The 19,281-nt window shown below is 30.1% G+C and overlaps 1 protein-coding gene across 1 annotated transcript; it reads left to right on the top strand.

Annotated features, from left to right (window-relative positions):
• The first annotated feature begins 7,063 nt into the window (after positions 1 to 7,063).
• On the top strand, positions 7,064 to 18,967 carry LOC111089250 (diuretic hormone class 2-like). Its single transcript, XM_022401400.1, has 4 exons — positions 7,064 to 7,186; positions 14,469 to 14,559; positions 18,008 to 18,106; positions 18,609 to 18,967. Exons 2-4 carry the CDS (start codon positions 14,474 to 14,476, stop codon positions 18,745 to 18,747), a joined length of 324 nt encoding a protein of 107 aa, XP_022257108.1. The 5' UTR covers positions 7,064 to 7,186; positions 14,469 to 14,473; the 3' UTR covers positions 18,748 to 18,967.
• The last annotated feature ends 314 nt before the right edge of the window (positions 18,968 to 19,281 follow it).

The raw sequence follows: 19,281 nt of genomic DNA, 5'->3' as shown, positions 1-19,281 counted from the left end.
CCTGTTTGACAACATTTAATTTATGTCAACCTGTTTGACAACATTTAATTTATGTCAGCCTGTTTGACAATATTTAATTTATGTCAACCTGTTTGAAAACATTTAATTTATGTCAACCTGTTTGACAACATTTAATTTATGTCAACCTGTTTGAAAACATTTAATTTATGTCAACCTGTTTGAAAACATTTAATTTATGTCAACCTGTTTGAAAACATTTAATTTATGTCAACCTGTTTGAAAACATTTGATTTATGTCAACCTGTTTGACAACATTTTTGCTCTTCTCATTCTGGTTTAGTTTCTCTTCTTAATTTGCTTGATACACTTTTTAATTAGATTGCACATCTATAAACTGACCATTTAATATCTTTCAGCTAGTAAAAATTAAGGTGTTTTCTTATTAACTATAGACGGTATGCAGTGTGCGCTGATACAGTTTATCCAGTTTCTGTTCGCTCTACTTTTGTCGCTGCTTAAAAGAAATACAAAATTTAGATTTAAGGAAGATTAAGGTTAAGAAAGATTTGATCATTAAGAAGAAATTGCAAGATGATTTTTAAAAACTGAAAAAAAGAGAGAATTAGTTTACGAAACTGAGAAAATGGAGGAAGAAGAAAATGGAATGCATAAAGAATTTTGAGAACATACAGATAATAAGAATATAGTCATTTTTGTAAAAAAAAAATGAGTAGAACAGGAATTAACAATTAAGTTCACAATTTGAATGGACTTACTAATGGGCAAACGGAAAGAAAAAAAAGCCAAAGGACCGACAATTCGTAAGGATGAGAAAGAATGTTGAATTAAAGACATAAAAAGAAGAATGGGATAGGAATTATAGAAACGGAAAGGAGAGAGACTTAATAATGATAGTCTATAATACCGAAAAAAAATAAAAAATTATTGATGCAACTGAAGAAGAAATACAACAAGTATTATAAAAGAGAAAATAGTTGACATTAGTGGGAGATTTTAATCCGAGGATTAGAAAGAAATGGGAAGGGGAAACAGAGATGAAGAGGAACAGAGAGATGATTATAAATGGAGGATAAAGAAATCTAAACAGGCTAAAGTAAATAAAGAGGAAAGACGAGTGATAGTTTAGTGAGGAAAAGTGATTAATAATTTTGAATGGGAGAATACGAGGATATGAAAAGGGAAACTCTACATACATAGGAGAGAGTGAGGAGCTTCAATGATGGATTATGTAATTGTGAAAGAAGAGGAAAACAGTTAGTAGAAGGAAAGAAAATAGAATCAGATCATCTACAAATAATGCAAATAACAAAAGAAATGAAAAAACAAGAAAATTATCAGAAAAGAAGGGAGGTTTGAAGAGGATAGGAAAGGGGAGGTTTTATGAAAAAAAATTGAAAACAACTGCAGTGAAATAAAGAAAAGAGAAGATCTAGGGGAGGAATTGACTGTTTGTTTGTTTGTAATTAAGCACAAAGCTACACAATGGGCTATCTGTGCTCTGCCCACCACGGGTATCGAAACCCGGATTCTAGCGTTGTAAGTCCGCAGACATACCGCTGTGCCACTGAGGGGCTATATTAGAAGTTGTTAATCTAACTGAGTTTTAACAATAAAAATTCTATGAATATGCCATGAATTTATTTCATGAATGATCTTAATTTTATGTGGCTCACAAAGGAATTTATCGACGTTTTATCTGCCCCGACTGCACTTTTCTGCCTCTTTGTTGGTCAAGCTTGATTTCGCAAAATTTATTTAATTCAGTGAGCTATGCAATGTAAGGTTAGGGCATACTATTAACCCGTCAATTTTGACGGGCTATACGCTAGTGAGTTACATAAAGATTAGAAGAGACTTACATAAGGTACATAATACAAAGAAGAGAATAAAAGATGATAAGATAAGGGAATGTAGATCAAGAAAGGATTTCCGAGGAAATGAATAGATATTAAAGAAAAAATAATATATACGGGTATTGGAAAAACATTTAATGAAGGGGTTAAAAATGTGTATAAAAAGAAGATATTAAAGACTAAAATGTAGAAATACACTATGGTAATTAGATATTGAAATTGAAGAATTAAATAGAGAAATTAAGAAATCAAAGAAGAACAGGAATCCTAGTGAAAATCAAGAAATAAATTAATTTTATAAAGCAACAATAGTGGGAAAAAAGTAAAAATTCTAGAAATAATAAACATAATAAAGTACTATTGTTTCAAAATGTAGAAAAAAAGAGGAATTTATACAATGTATGAAGAAAGTGGAATAATTTAAAACAAATAAAGAAATAACTTTACTGAAGACATTGTGTAAAATTCTAACGTGTGTTATTGAATATAGGTTAAGGAGAAGCTAGAGGAAAATGTGAAGATTACAGAAAATCACAGAGGTTTTAGAAGAGAAAAGTCAATAAGGGGAAATGTAGTTATTTTGAATGTCTTAATAGAAGTTATGTTATTTTAATCCATTGACTGCTGATTCGCCGTATAGAGTACGATCCGCCTCCGGCAGGTGAATGCGAGTGTGCTGTATACAGTCTACGAATCGCAAAAATTCCGCGCGCGCTTAAAGCAGCCGCAGTCAAAGGGTTGAGTCAGCATTTAATATTATAGTTAGAAAACAAAACTTGTTCTGGAAGATTCAGGATATTGAAATGAAATGGGAAATTTTGAGAAATCTTTAAGAGAAATAGAAAATATAGGAATGATAGATGAAATACGGAAAGAATTTCGACACGAGAAAGATGTAAGTAAGGATGTTCATTAAGCCTAAATTGTTTAATATATATATAATTACATGGCAGAGGAGTGGGAAGACGTTTCCAGACGATATAACTATAGTGCAGATGATAAATAATGATTAAAAGGGAGTATTAAAACATTATAAAATTATACAGATAAATATACGTTGATACTGAATATAAATAAATCATATATGGTACTTCGAAATGGAGAAAATAGATGAAGACATTAGATATGAAAATGGAAAAATTTAGAAATAGAGATGACAACAATTATAAATGTTCGAGATAATGGTTTATAAGTAGAAATACACAAATGAAGCAATTAATAAAACAACATGCAAAGATGTAGATAGCTTTAAATGTAGCGTGAAGTATAACAAAGAGAAGTGGAATTAACAAAATTAAGTATAAAAGTAATATCTTTGACATCAGTGGTAATATATGTGGTAGAAATATGAGGATGGAATAAAAAAAGGAGAAGATGGAGAAGTTGCAGAGAAAACACATGTGGTGGAACTGAATTATAATGTCATTTAGAAACAAGAAGAATGAATATGGAGAAAAGGGTATGTAGAGAGTTTGAGAATATATTTTAGAAGTAAGAAGAATGAAGGGACAAAGATGGTAAAATATATTCGATAGAGCTGAATTGAAATCAATTTGAATAATAACTGGGATGGAGATAAGAAGGGTTGTTATGGAGATAAGAAGGGTGTTGGAAATACAGAAATAATAAAAATGACTAAAGAGGAAAAATGTATCAGAGCTGTAAAGAAAACGGTAGAAATCATAATGAGGATAAGGACAGAACACGAGATCCAGGAGAACTGGAATGTATTAGAACAATGTATTTATTGTATATATTATGAAGAGATAAAAGAAGAAATTGCAGAGATGTAACAGTTGATGAAGTGAGAAAAAAACATTATATTAAATTAAATGGCTCGTAAATGTTCATGAAGTATACTAAAACTAAATAGTGGTACTGAATTAAATGTAAAGAGTATAAAAACATTTAATATGATAAATGTACTGTAGAAAACTATGTACCTTTTTCTAAGGAAAATAAATTCCAATGTTCTAGATGATCTAGAGAAAAACTACTTGTATCTGCTTCTACCTTCATATCAAATTAATAAATAATTCATGATCACATTTTAATTGTGTTTTCATACAATTTGCATGTAAATGGGCTTCCAAGCTGTATTTTAATAACGTGGTAACTCTCAAGCCGTTAACGTTTCTAAGTGGCATTCTAATAAATACTATTGGCGTAATTATCATTGATATAAACTTGTAGTGTGGATACAGAGTTTTCAATGAAAATCTTAAAATATGTTTTTCATATATTATAGTTACACAATTTTGATGTGTTAAGATATCTTTTCATTCATATATTATTGCATTCTTCTGATTTAGAAGTTATTAGAATAACTCATTACAGAGTTCCGTATTCTTACGAGTTGAAAGTTATGATAAGAACACTTCACAGTCGTATAGTTGGACTTTTTTCTTGTGAGATATTGTGAGTAAAATATTATTTTAACTAATAAGATGTATTTATACCAGTGTATTTCAGAAAATAAATCCAATATTTACATCAGTGCTTTCTAAATGCGACAAAGCGGTAAACGTCATGCCGCCAAACAATATTCGTGTATGTGCTTATCAAAGTGCCATCTCGCTCAAACGTTATACACTCATGGCGTTAGTTATACAGTGGCACAGCGGTATGTCTGCAGACTTACAACGCTAGAAACTGGGTTTCGATACCTGTGGTGGGCAGAGCACAGATAGTCCATTGTGTAGCTCTGTGCTAAACTTCAAACAAACAATGTATATATATATATATATAATTACTATAATTATTTTAAATAATACAGTTACATATTATTCCCATCAGAAAGTTGTTAGGAGTGTACTGTATATATTTATATATAAATGTTTTTAGTACACTCTTCTTACTGAGAAGATACCAGAAATGTAATTGAGGCACATCTTGTTACAGATGATTTTCACTAGAAAGTCATCAGAAGGATACTTTAAATATATAAAATGATATTTACTGTAATAGGTAGTAGGTTACCGAAATGCATTTGACAAGTGTATAGTTACTTGTTCTTCTTAGAAGGATGTTCAAGTAAAGGATATTACGCATATATAAAGCTACAACTGTGATACGCATATATAAAGCTACAACTGTGATACGCATATATAAAGCTACAACTGTGATACGCATATATAAAGATAAAATTGTGATACGCATATATAAAGCTAAAACTGTGATACGCATATTTAAAGTTAAAACTGTGATACGTATATAAAGTTATGTATTCTCCTCCTTAAGGTCTTGCCATAAGTTCCTAAGATATGTAAAATTGTCTTTTCTTTTCCGTGAGAATGAACTTTGCATATATAAAAGTAAGGAAAGTTTCTCATAATAAATTTTCAGTAAGTGTACATGAGATATATAAAGTTACATATATTCTTCATTAGCAAGTTAGATGAAGTTTTCTACATTATTATCTGTTGGTAGTTCTGTGAATTAGATATTTTAGTAGTTTATAAATATTCTTCCCTAAAGGGGTTTTATAAGAATGTAAGTTCTTGTCTATATTTCTACATTATTATCTGTTGGTAGTTTTGTGAATTAGATATAAGTAGTTTATACATATTCTTCTCTAAAGGGGTTTTATAAGAATGTAAGTTCTTGTCTATATTTCTACATTATTATCTGTTGGTAGTTCTGTGAATTAGATATAAGTAGTTTATACATATTCTTCTCTAAAGGGGTTTTATAAGAACGTAAGTTCTTGTCTATATTTCTCTATTCTTTTCGCGAGAAATTACCACTGTGTACTTTACATGAATGAAATTAATTTGTCTAAGAATAAGGTTACAATAAGTTCGCATTACGTATTCAAGATTATATACTTTGCTCGAAACAATTAAGGAATAATCTTGGTTTTATATGTTATAGCTATGACAAGGCACAAATACGGTTTAATTATTAAATCATACCAACGGAATATTTGTGATTGCTCAATAAAACTGTCCTATATTCAATAGAGCTACAAATTGTTGGATAGCATCTGTCAAATCCATCAACACAGAGAGGCTACATGACACACCACTGGTGGCCACATGGAACAGACATGGCCTTGTGTTCCGTCTCAACTCATTTGTATATCACTAATAATGATTGCTCTGTTGCGTATAGTATTTATTTTCTTGGCGTATGTATTTTTTGCACCTCTATATTTACATATTCTTACCACTATCATATTATCAGAAGTATTCTCTGCGCGTATATAATTATTTGTCATTCTTAACAGTAACTTCCAATATGTGTAATTTACGAATATAAATTTATATATTTTTATCTTTAGAAATCACCGGAATCGTACTTCTCAGAAGTAATTTATCAGAAGCTCACCTTAAATATGTATATATATATTATTTGTATGAAGTTGTAAAAATATATAATTTACATCATTCAGCAGGTAGTTACCAGAATTGTATCTTACATGTATTACTTGTCTCAGAAAGGTGCTGCGAAAAGTTTACATATATACATGTATAATTATTAATTATGTACTTGACGTCCTCTAGGTTATACACTGCTCTATGAAGAAGGTTAGCAGGGGTAGAGTAAATATGTATAGATATATTTTCTCTGCATTACAAAACTACCAGTGATTTATCTGATGCAATAATTTAGTTGACAAGTTTTACAAAATGTACTTTATATACATAACATTATATATTCTCCTCATTAGAAAGTTATTAGACGTGTACTTGATGTATGCACTTTTATATAGATTGTCCTTTAAGTATTAAAAATATATATTGTTCTCAGTGCATATTTACTAAAGTGTACTTTAGATACAAATGTATTTATTTGGTATACACATATAAAACTTACTAGAATTATGATTTACATATATAAAGTTATATAATATTTTCAGTAAGAAGTTACCTAGACTGTACTTTACATATATCAATAGAATGAGAGTGAAACTGTATTTTCTTGTCATTAAGTAGTTTAAACAGAATACAGATCAGGTAATTTTATATCAGAAAACTAGATAGTAGCTATTTATTCCGACGTATGGGAACGGAACTTATACAGTTTTTTCTTACCATGATATTCCGTCTAGTTTTTAAAGTAGGAGTAAAAGAAAAAGTTACCCTATCGAATAGGAGCTGTTCCATAAGTGAACTTTCATACTAACAGCAAATGAGAAGTAAAATCATACAAACGTCAGTGATGACGTCAAGGGCGCGTCAAGAAGAGAAGAAATGAGATTTATATAAAAAGGAGTGGAGACACGCTATCCCACAGAAACTAAGGTTGCTTTGCCCAGAACACCAACCGCTTGAAACAAGAGAAACATCTAGTTATTTGGTGAGCTTCAAGAGACCCTCACATCTACTGGTATCACTTCACCATATCAGGTATATTGTTCTAAAGTTTTAGAAAGTCAGACAAATGATGCCTAACTCTAAGTGAAAGTAGAATTTTTGATTACAAAACAAAACTTACAAAAATTAATTTAATTAATTAAATTTAACTTAAGTAGAGAGTTGTGACGAAATATCTAGTTTTTTAACTTTATTAATCTAAGTTCTACTACATTAATTTTATTACTCAATCCAGTGTGATTAAGTAACTGTTTGTTAAAGTTCAAACATACTGTTGGTATGAACGTGCTTTGTAGTCACTATGATAAAAATATATACATTGGATAGGTGACGTGAAGAAGAAGTATAACTGGCCACTATTCAGTTCCTCGCGTTATATAGCCGTACAATAGCAGATATAATAAATAAACTTGGTATTCCGAAAATTCTTTAATCTTGAAGTATAAGTTCAAAGAAGGTCCAGTTCAATCTACATTTTGATTAGTGTGTGTTATTGGGTTATACTAGTCTCGAAGAATTCCACTTCTCATTAGTAACCCTAAACACAAGTTAACCAAAGAGAGAAAAGCTGGACCTATATCCTGGTGAAAAGTATCAAACATACTGTTGGTTTGAACGTGCTTTGTAGTTACTATGAGAAAAATCTACACACTGGATAGGTGAAGTGGAGAAAAAGCCGCATAATAGCAGAAATAAGTCCAGCTTATCTCTCTTTGGTAAACTTGTGTTCAGGGTTACTGATGAGGAGTAGAATTCTCCGAAACTAGTATAACCCAATAGCACACGTTGATCAAAGTATAGATTGAACTGGACCTCCCTTGAACTTAGACTTCGAGATTAAACAATTTTCGGAAGACTAAGTTTATTTATGTAAGTTAAAGTTGTGTAGCACGCCGCTTCATTTCCTTCTTGTTTACATACTATAACATTATTCTTAGCAATTTAACATTTTATATTTCTCTGAATGTTTATCTGAATATTATCTTCGTGATGCTCTGAGTGTGAGCATTTTCTGTGTTTAGTTTTATGAAAAGTTTTATATTGGATTAGACATTTAACGTCAATAAGTTGACTCAGTAAACACTTCAATGATGCTAAAAATGTATTTATAATACTTACGGAACAGAAAAGTAATTAGTAGGTGTTCGAATCAAATAAATAAGGTATATATTTTTTAATTAAATAATATAATGTACAAAAGGACGTTACACGTTGTGTTTATGTAATAAAAAAATATAGCAACATTATAGGCTATAAATTATAATATTATTGGGTGGTATATAATGTTTCTTGACGAAACTTTAAGGTTATTTTTGCCACTTAGCGTTTTTTCAACTATTTCTTAGTTGTAGTTAATTTAGTATCAATATGACACAAATAAAACGACTGTTGTATTCATGTAAAACAAAATCAGTAAATCCTCACCTCTACTGCTTTGTTGGAGAGATAATATTTTACCATTCTCTAACTACAGACCAATCAGTGCTACTAAGAATAAACGTCCATATTATGCCAAACATCCTTAAGACCTCAAATATTGATGTAGGTTCATAAAGTGGGTAACAAATATGCATATTAAGATATAACAGTTAAACAACAGATTAGATTGAAACCTTTACTTTTCTGGTTTAGTATAAACACTTGTAAGATCGTTTTAATTTACGATCATTGATACAGTAATCAAACATAGACTGAAAATACCCACATAACTTTAATCTTACGTTTCCTCTCTCTGTTGTTGTTTTTAAATAGTTTGCACATTCATGCTGCATTTTCAAGAAAATAAAAATAAAAACGTATTCTATGAAAATATATAAACATACACACACATATACATAATATACACACAATTTCTACAACACACATCAAGTACACATGAAATATAAATATATATGTGTAAAAAATGAGATTTTAAATCACAAATTGAATACTAATATATATATTGAAATATGAACCAAGACTGGAATAGGTAAAAATGTATGGCTCTGTTTAAGGTTTCTGTGGCAATAGGAACCATACTGCGCTGAGGATAAACCACATCTTATATTTAACCTCGTTTGATGTTATGGGATTGCAAATTTAGGATGAATTTCATTAATATCGTCTGCAAAAGTTCTTAAATATCTTTTGCTCGTGGTTTTTGACACAACTTTGATTTACAATGAACAAATGTTGTTGATTTTTCTTCTGTTTTTTAGTAACTGAATTGGGCCTATCTTGTTCACACTAAGACCTTATGGATATTTCATCCGAACATTCATTTAATAGTTCGATAATGAGGAACCCACTTTGAGACTAATAATGATTGGAGACGGCTTGAATGGGTAATGAAGAAAAACTTTAATATAAGTTTAACATAACAGCAAATGGACAAGGTTTTGTCATCATCAGATCGAAACCTTGTCGAAACGTTGTACATTTGCTGTTATCTTAAACTTATATTAAAGTTTTTCTTCATTACTCATTCAAGCAGTCTCCAACCATTATTATTCATTTAATAGTTTTATCTCAAGCGCCAAAATGATCCACAAAAAACTTACTTCTAAAAATCGTAAGGATCGCAGACATTATGTATTGAGAAATTATACTATGTTATGTATTATGTCTCTTTCATTACTTGCATGAGCCACGATATTACATTTAGGACACAAGTTATTAGTCGCTATATAGCAGTTATCCAAATGATGGTTTCATATAATTCTACTATTGAATATCAGGTGCTTCAAACCAGCTAGAGCATGGTTGACGTATCTATTAATTTGATCTATAGCGTTGTATTAATTATAGTACGTTTGAAATATCTTATGTTTTACATACTCCTGATTCCATGAAATTAGACACCTCTAATGTTCCTAGCAACTGTGCTTGCACTAAATTAATGTAAAGTCTACTTCTTCGTTACTAACCATTTTGGTGATGTCAGTGATGATGGTGACATTAAAGTGTTTGTTATTCTAAACGATAAAGTAGTTAAACAGAACAGCAGAGGAAAATAATGGTTTTATAATGTAGCAAATAATTCTAAGTACCGAACATATTAACATTTTATTAATGCGCCAAATCATGTAAGTTTACTATAACAGATATTATAAGAGAAATAACAATTTAATTGTAACATTATTTGGTGACATAGCCTTAAAATACTAATAGATTGGGGAAAATATGTAACATTCTTTGATGACATAGACGTGTAAATTTAAACTTTAACAATGGTTTGATTTAAAACAGTTTTTTTTCCACAATCTACTAGTATCTTAAGGCTATGTCATCAAAGAATGTTACATTTTTTTCCCAATCTACTAGTATCTTAAGGCTATGTCATCAAACAATGTTACAATTAGATTGTTATTTCTCTGAAGTGTAAATTTAAACTTTAGCAATGTTGTAATTTAAAACAGTTTTTTCCACAATCTACTAGTATCTTAAGGCAGAGAAATGTTTACATGTTTGCACTTATAACTCAACAAATATGTTGAGGTTTTAGCTTTTCAAATTCCAAGTTTTATTTCTCAGCCTGCATTCTTCTTAATAAAATATATAATAATCATTTATGCAATGTCCAGTCGGATACTCTACCAAACAATATTCTATATATTAGTATACTAGAGTCCAAAGTTACAATGATTGTACTCATATTTTGAGTGCTGAGCAATATCTCATCATTATGCTTCAAATTCCTTTGATTTATTATTTTCATCAAATGTATCCGGTAGAACTTATATTTCTAAATACGTTGCAAAAACCAAACGAACCAAATTGGTATAAGGTGTCACAAGTCTTCTGTAATGTTTCCATATTAATAACATTTCTAAGGCAAATCATTTTAACCAAATTTATTGCTGTTATTTAATCTTTTTGTAAACAGAATGAAGAATTCTATCAACATAAGTTTCCAAACCTTCTTAACTCACACTATTTATTAAACAAATAGGATGACTTCAGTATCCGCATCACTCTTTCCATCATACGCTACTCTATAATGGGTAAAAAATCGAAGGATAGGTGCTGCGTAAATCAACCAAGGTGTCATTAAAATTGTGAATCTATAATAAAGGTAATAGAAAATGAAAAACTCTAAATTTGGTGATAATTATTGTCATTCACTCTAAGTAAACTACAATACTCTAATATTCGAAAACAAACAAATAATTTTGTAAACATCACTGAGATACACGAGGTAAAACATTCACAAAGTTATTAGAAGTAGGTTTAATAGTATGGTATTCTAATTATCGCACTAATAGTAAAATAGTTGTATAAAATCTAATGGGTAACCATATCATCAAAAATCATGTCAATAAATACAGATGTTCTCGTTTAAACGCTTCTTGTCTGATATGTTGATTTCAATTTCAAATCTTCTTTCTATATAATAGTCAATGAGTAATGTGCTGGAAAATTATATTAATTTAGCCTTTAATAAAAACTTGGTATTCGGGTTCATGTATTTGAAGAAAGCTTTTCGCTATACTATTGCACTGTTAAATAAATGTGTGTTACTTGAACACATGCTTTAGTAAGTTGATCCAGTTTATCTCACCAAATACTTAATTTACTTTAAGTCATCATACATTTATTATCAATAACATCGCACTTTAAATTAGCACATTGCAATTAATTTATCTGCTTAATCTTATTGTACTTGAACTAATTAATTTTCTTCAAATTATCAACTTGGAATAAATTATTTATTCTTACCAAACAGCACGCAACAAAATATTAACTAACACTCTGCACATTAATAAATATAATGATGTTTTCCTTAGAATAAAATGAACTTTTCTAGCTCACTCCATATTTAGATATATTATATTTCTTTCACCAGACATACTTGAAAAAACTGAACTTCCATTAATTATTTACTTTTGCTTACAGCACATTGAAATAAACTTATTTCTTTTAACTTACTGCACTTCTGAACATATTTAGTTAACCACAAACTTGAACAAACTGAGATCTCTTCACACTTAATTCATGGAAACCTCAATATGACACTTTAACAAACTATTCCAGTAATACTAAAAAAAATGTTTCAACTTCAAGTTATTCAAAAAAATGCTATTTCCTAATTAATAATTTCACTTGGTTATATCTATATTATAATGTATTTTCATTTTAACGACAATTTTAATAACTTATACTTTAATTATTTACTGTTATCTGTTCTGTTTAGAATAAAAATATTTAGTTACTCTGACGTTTTTCATTGAACAAATAAGCTCTCGCCATTTATAAGGAGTTGTAAATGTGAAAATAAAGAGATTTTAATATTTCTAAGTAAATACATGTAAAGACATGCATATTTTGAGTAAGTTTGTAAATTATAAAGTTTATTCTTTCTCATGACCACTAGCTAGTTTATGGCTGTTTAAGACCATGAATCAGCTAGTGACAATTATTCTTCATTAAAGCAAAGTTTCTCTGAAAGAAACATATTAAGTATTACAAGTTTGACACAATTAAAAAGACTTTTCTTCATCAAAAATAAACAAACATTTTCCTAAGTTATCAGAATGTATTGTTTTGGAAGAAAGACGACTTATCTCTATATAATACTTTCTTCTTGGATCATCCCGATGTTTCTAAGTATAATTAATGTTGTTTTTATTACTTATTGTAAATCTGATTAAGCGTCTGGTTTGTGTCTCTTTTATTTTTATGTGTTATAAGTTATTTTATTTTAATTTCAATTCATATGCAGCGTAATCATTATTATTATTTCAAACATTTTACAAGTATAATGTTTCATTGTTAAATTTACACAGTGTAAAATACCAGTGGCGTGTTTATATAGATAACCTTAACTACGTGGTCTTTTTTTCCTGGGAATTATTCACCTACATATACATACATATTGACAAAGACATATATAATTGCGTTCGAGTCTCCTTTTCATAACCTATTCGCATTAGTGCGTTCTCATGCGGTTAATTACACCGCTAGGCAGCTGTAAGATACATAAAGTACTGGACTCCCTAGAGCACGTGATTAGAAAATAATAGGTAGTAATGAAAACAAAGATGATTAGATCATTTCAAGCGAGTTTAGAAACATTTCTGTACCGAAGAGATAACTTGATGTTTGTTAGCAGCAACAGAATAAGTAATTACGTTAATGACAATGCTATTTTCAGTTAGTACGTTGTAGCCCTTCGATTGACTGGGCTATGAAGCTGAAAATTAATTTCAGATTTTATAAGAATACAACTATTCAGTAACAAACGTGTTCAAGACAGTAAATAAATATAAATGATAACACATCGTAACAAAGGGTAAGTAACAATATTTACAAACGTACTGATCGCCAAACGTATTGATCACCAAACGTACTGATCACCAGATTTTCGGTGAAGTTCATTTCACTTGGCACTTAGTCTGAAAGCTGTATATATTTAACTTATCTTACGAAATTTGGAATATGAATATATATATCACAACATGAACTTACTGTAACATAAAATGAAGGTGTATTACTCTCTTTGTTTGTTTGTTACTAAGCAGAGGAGCAAAACTATGTCAATTGCAGTAACCTATAAGTTTATACCCAAGTTCAATTTGTGCCAGCCCTGTCTGTCTATCTGATCATTGTGTCCAAAATACTAAGAACTGACCGTAGTGCATATAGGTAAAGCAAAAAGTGACAATAGAAAATTTCTTTCCATTGTCTAATGATTTTTTCTTATTGTTTTTGTTCAAACTTTGAATCGACAAGAAGTTTCTTTTTATCTTATGTCTTTATCAAATTTAGACCATATTCTAAGATATACTTGAAAACAAAAACTCATTGTGGCAGAAACTTTTGAAACAATAATATATTTTAGGACACTACTTTGTGTAAAGCATGTTACGTTTTAATAAGTGGACTAGAATTTGTATTAGGGATAGTGATCGTTAAGCGGTAACAGATTGGAATTACATAAAACAAACGCTGTGCTTTGGAAACACTTCAATAATGTAAGAATGACTTTTTTTTATATCCAAACATCGATCTAAGAATCTATATAATATTTTCCCTCACGATATTACACTTATCACTATGAAATAATACAAAATCAGCAATAGTAAACATACAGTATATTGTTCATAATATCTAAACAAATTGTTTAATACTAATTTTAGCATCGTAAGTATAAGTTGTTATTTAAATGTTTTACTTGTGTAAGTTGAAAGAAAGTTTGTTTCTTCAAAAAACATGATTGTTTTCTTCGCTTGTAAAATACCGTGTAATTCTATACAGTTTATTCAAATACCCTGATAACCAATCAACAGATGATCTAAACAAACTAATATTTTAAATTCTAACGTTTTCTTGTCAGGCATTATGGTCAAGTTGTTCTCAGCGATACTCTTCTCCTTCACTCTCCTACGATGTCTCTACGATGTGAGAGCTACTGGAGCTAATGCAAGGTAAACTGTTTACTTCTATATATCAGTTAAAATGAATCAGTTCAGAAAAGTTAAGTATATCGTTTTTATCTTTTTAATAAGCACAACGATATTTTATTTTCGAAAAGTCATGGGAACCAATCTCCTAACGCATAATCGTCTGTTCAGTTCTGGATAACACGTTAACCTCCAGCGAGGTCTTGTGTTAATTTCTCGAGAGACACTGTGTATAAACCTAAAATATTTACAAACTTTCAAACAATTATAGCATTAAACTTATGCTAAATTGTAACTTTTACGTTCTTTAAACTAAGCTGGGGATTGTTTCATTGACGAATAAAAGGTTCGTCAAAACCGCTATGCTGCTTACAACAACACAGCACATTGCTCTCATCATTGCTTGTCACCGTACGAGTCCTACTTCTATCGAGGTTATCTGTAGGTTTATATTTAATGACTTTATTGAAAGTTTCAGTTAAAATAGAAAATACATTTGAGATAAGGAAGGTTTTAAGGGTAAGTATTAAAATTGAGCAAGGAAACTAAATTGGCTCATAATGTAAGAGTATCAACTTAAAACAGCACGAAGGGTCGCTAATCCAACAGCATGAAACACCGTATGAAATTAAGAAATGTGATTAGTCGTACCTGATAAGCTATCAAATAGTTATTATAATTTGTTGTACAAAGCTAATTTGTTATATAATAGCATATTATGATAAACATGGTAAAAGCTTAGTTACTGCCAAGCGTATTTTTAACAAATTTGTTTAAAATATGTGGAAACTTTTAAATGAAAGCGACCTAGCTTTTGGTTGTATGTCATAAACGAACCAAAAACAGTCTTCTTTTTTTATGTACTACAGAAGACTGTTTTTGGTTCGTTTGTGATATATTTGGTATGTAATACAGAAGACCGTTTTGGGCTCGTTTATGACATATTTGTTATGTAATACAGAAGACTGTTTTTGGTTCGTTTGTGACATATTTGTTATGTACTACAGAAGACTGTTTTTGGTTCGTTTGTGACATATTTGTTATGTAATACAGAAGACTGTTTTTGGTTCGTTTGTGACATATTTGTTATGTACTACAGAAGACTATTTTTGGTTCGTTTATGATAAATTTAAACATTTTAACAACCAATTCAATCGAAAATATCAAGCTCAGTTTAGCCTACGGTAATATACGATTAAAAACTTCCTTAAGCAGCTTGTACGGGTATTGAATGAAAGAAATGCTGTATATTCAAAATTTTAGTTCGGTGTACGTAAGTCAAACTTAATAGGAGTGTTTGTACGAACTGATTAGTGTGGGAGCACATTATATAATTCAGAAATTGAGAAGCATAGGAAAATAATTGTTAGTGGTATGAAATTAGATATTGTGAGCTCAGCATGTAACAAGATTATTAAAGTCATCTCCTTCACAAATGCCATTAATATTTATCATGCATCCAACATGAAACTTACAAAGGTGTATACAATAATAACTGAAGCATTCTAAACAAACACTTACCAAAATCACTCCTCAAGAACAACAATTACAAGCATAAATGCCTTCCTTCCATGCATATGAAGTTGTGCCATTGAAAGTCGAGATCCGACCACAGCCAACGTTGTTACACAAACCTAGGTAAGGTAAATGTAGATCATTGCTCTCGAAGGGTTCAAAAGGTCAAAAAGTATTGAAATAAAATAAAGATAACAGCTGTTCCCAAATCTAAATAATGACACAATATTGAGTTTTGTGTGAATAGTTTCGCCAGAATGACCAGGCAGATTATACGGAGAATGTCATTATCTACATCAGACATAGGCAATTTATGTCAGCAGATGCTGAGTACAGACACATTTACACAAGGCAATTTATGTCAGCAGATGCTGAGTACAGACACATTTACACAAGGCAATTCTATGTCAGCAGATGCTGAGTACAGACACATTTACACAAGGCAATTTATGTCAGCAGATGCTGAGTACAGACACATTTACACAAGGCAATTTATGTCAGCAGATGCTGAGTACAGACACATTTACACACTGACGTCTTGCAAAAGACGAGAGTAACAAACGATATTCACAGTGAAACCACATATACGTATTAGTCACATCTGGGCAGTACTTTCATCTCGTTGTTTGTTACTGTTCCCATATATTTTAAGGACATTTACCTTACTTGCATTTATTAATATAATTGCTGTTGATGTAGAGAGACTTTGGTAATTTGTGGTTTAAAATGTTTCGTTTCTTATTGTGTACACCTTTTCCATTAACACTTTTGATGTATATTAATTGTTGAAAGGCACAACTTTGAATGATTCATTGATGTTGTCACAAAGTTGGCACATAACATCTCATGCTATACCACTAGCAGTTATTTTTCAACATCTTTCAATTTCTGAATTAGTTGTCTGCCACTGTACTTATCAGTCATTAGATATTTATGGTGTTGAATCTTATAGAAGATGACCCCGAAAACTATATATATATATATATCTAAGCGATCACTATATTTTTTTTAGCCTGAGTACACGTCTAGGTAAACATTGGGTTGAATAGTTTCTGTGTTTCTAGCATACAGTTTTATTTTATTTTACAGTGACTAAACGTAATTCATAAGTTATTGCCTAGAACACTATTCAACTGTTCGAAGGTTATCGTTGGGAAAGTTACAAAGATAATGGAAGATTACTGTCAGAAATTCTGGTGTGTTTTTTTGTTTGTTTTTTTTTGAAGGATTTTGTCAGAAATGTCTTACAGTTTATGGAAGGTTGTTATCGAAAACTTAACCAAACTGAAGAGATATTATTGACAGATATGTGTACGAATCGTATCATTGAGACGCGATTGTAAGGAACACTATTCCAGTTTGTGGAAAGTTATTACTGATCGTTTTATTCAGTTCATGGGAGATTCTTTTAAGAGATCATCAGGCAAATGAAAGGTTACTTTTGGATATATGACTACACTGTGATGTTTACAGTTGGAAAATTATCAAGTTGTAAAATAGCTACTGTCTGAATTTCTCTAAAATGTTGAATATCATTACCGAAGATATCAGCAATAATGTAGAAAGTCTTTATTGTATGAAATATAATAATAGAAAATTACTTTTCAATGGTGTCTATTAAAACATGAAATGTGAAAATCTGTTTCAAATGTTTTATTTTTTGGATTTTTTTATCAATGAATGTTATTCGTTTGAAAATTTAAATACTTTTTTTTACCAAAACTTGTCATGTTAGATTTGTGTTCTGAACATGAGAAAGGAGACTTGGTCAACTCTTGTTAACCAAAGTAAGCGGATTTCTTGTGTCTGAAAAATTAATACTGAATATTGAACAACAGACTGTGTTCCCTATAAACACAATCTATACACATTAATGATTTTCACCTACACAAATTTTAATTGGCCCTGTTAAGCACATTTACTCTGATCTAAGTTTTATCTGATTATTGTTTATCAGATCCCGTCGTTCTTTCGTCAATAATGATAACCCTTCCGAAGTTCTGGATATTTTGGCTGACCTACGGTCAAACTTACTGAAAGGAAATGAAATGTCCAGGTAAGTGTAACTTTCGTTTGAAACGTTTCTTTTTGCCAGGTTTTGGGGATATAGTTGATGTGTTAGGCGTTGGCTAGTAGTATTTTTCAAGCTTATTTGAGTGAGTTTTTTTTTCTCAGCCAAGTTTATATTAGATCAATCTAAGACCAAGCTTTAGCCTTTGGAGTCAATAGTTCAATAGTTTAATGATTTTAGCAGTGAAAAAAAGATCAAATGTGAACTATCAAAGTATTTACAAACGAGTAAAGAAGAGAAACTTGCGTTTATAGAAACATTGGTTGAGAAACTAGTGCTGATTTACCGATCTTTTAACAATTTATGATAAAACTAAAAATATAACATCTATTTTATGTAAAATAACAATTAAGCAACAAGAAAACTAAATGGTCAGTTTTTTTTTCTTATTCTATTTTTTACTTAAGATAACTAACTACATGATAAAACAATTTATAGATATGACTACAAAGTATCTTAAAACTTGTTCTGTTGTATTTTAATTCAGTGAAAAGCGAGGTCTTGACCTGGGTTTGTCTCGTGGCTTCTCTGGAAGTCAAGCAGCTAAGCACCTCATGGGTCTGGCAGCAGCTAACTTTGCTGGAGGTCCAGGCAGACGGCGCCGAGATGTAGACCAGAACCAGTAAAGAAAACTTTCATTATTTTAAGAACAATTTTTTAATGTAAAAGTAAATTAAAACTCATATAAAATTATTTATTTGTTTTAGTCTTGGTAATCCACATTTCGGTGAAGCTCAGAATTTCGAAAATTCTAAATTAACCTGATTAGTAAGGAGCTTAATAGTATGGATTGAAGAGAAATGCATGTATGTTACTTCTATTATTTTTAGAATAGCAGTCGAAATAAAACTTGTGTTTGCATACTGATAATACATTTTGTACTGTTATTTTTTATCAACATTAGAAACTAAACAAAAATAACACAATACGTATAATCATGAAACACAACAAGTTTGATAAAAAGGAAACATAATACACGCATATATAATGATATCGTTTTCTCTTGCTCACTTCTGGATAATTTTCTAATAAATATCACAAATATTTAACACAATACCTTTAATTGGTAGATTTTATAACTACTATATATAACTATTTATAACTAATATATTCTACCTTTTTTAACTTCTATTTTTTATTGATCTTAGAAGTTAATAACC

The sequence above is a fragment of the Limulus polyphemus genome, unplaced genomic scaffold, assembly GCF_000517525.1.
Source record: "Limulus polyphemus unplaced genomic scaffold, Limulus_polyphemus-2.1.2 Scaffold5664, whole genome shotgun sequence".
Classification (NCBI taxonomy): Eukaryota; Metazoa; Arthropoda; class Merostomata; order Xiphosura; family Limulidae; genus Limulus; species Limulus polyphemus.
This window is presented reverse-complemented; position numbering and strand designations above follow the sequence as displayed.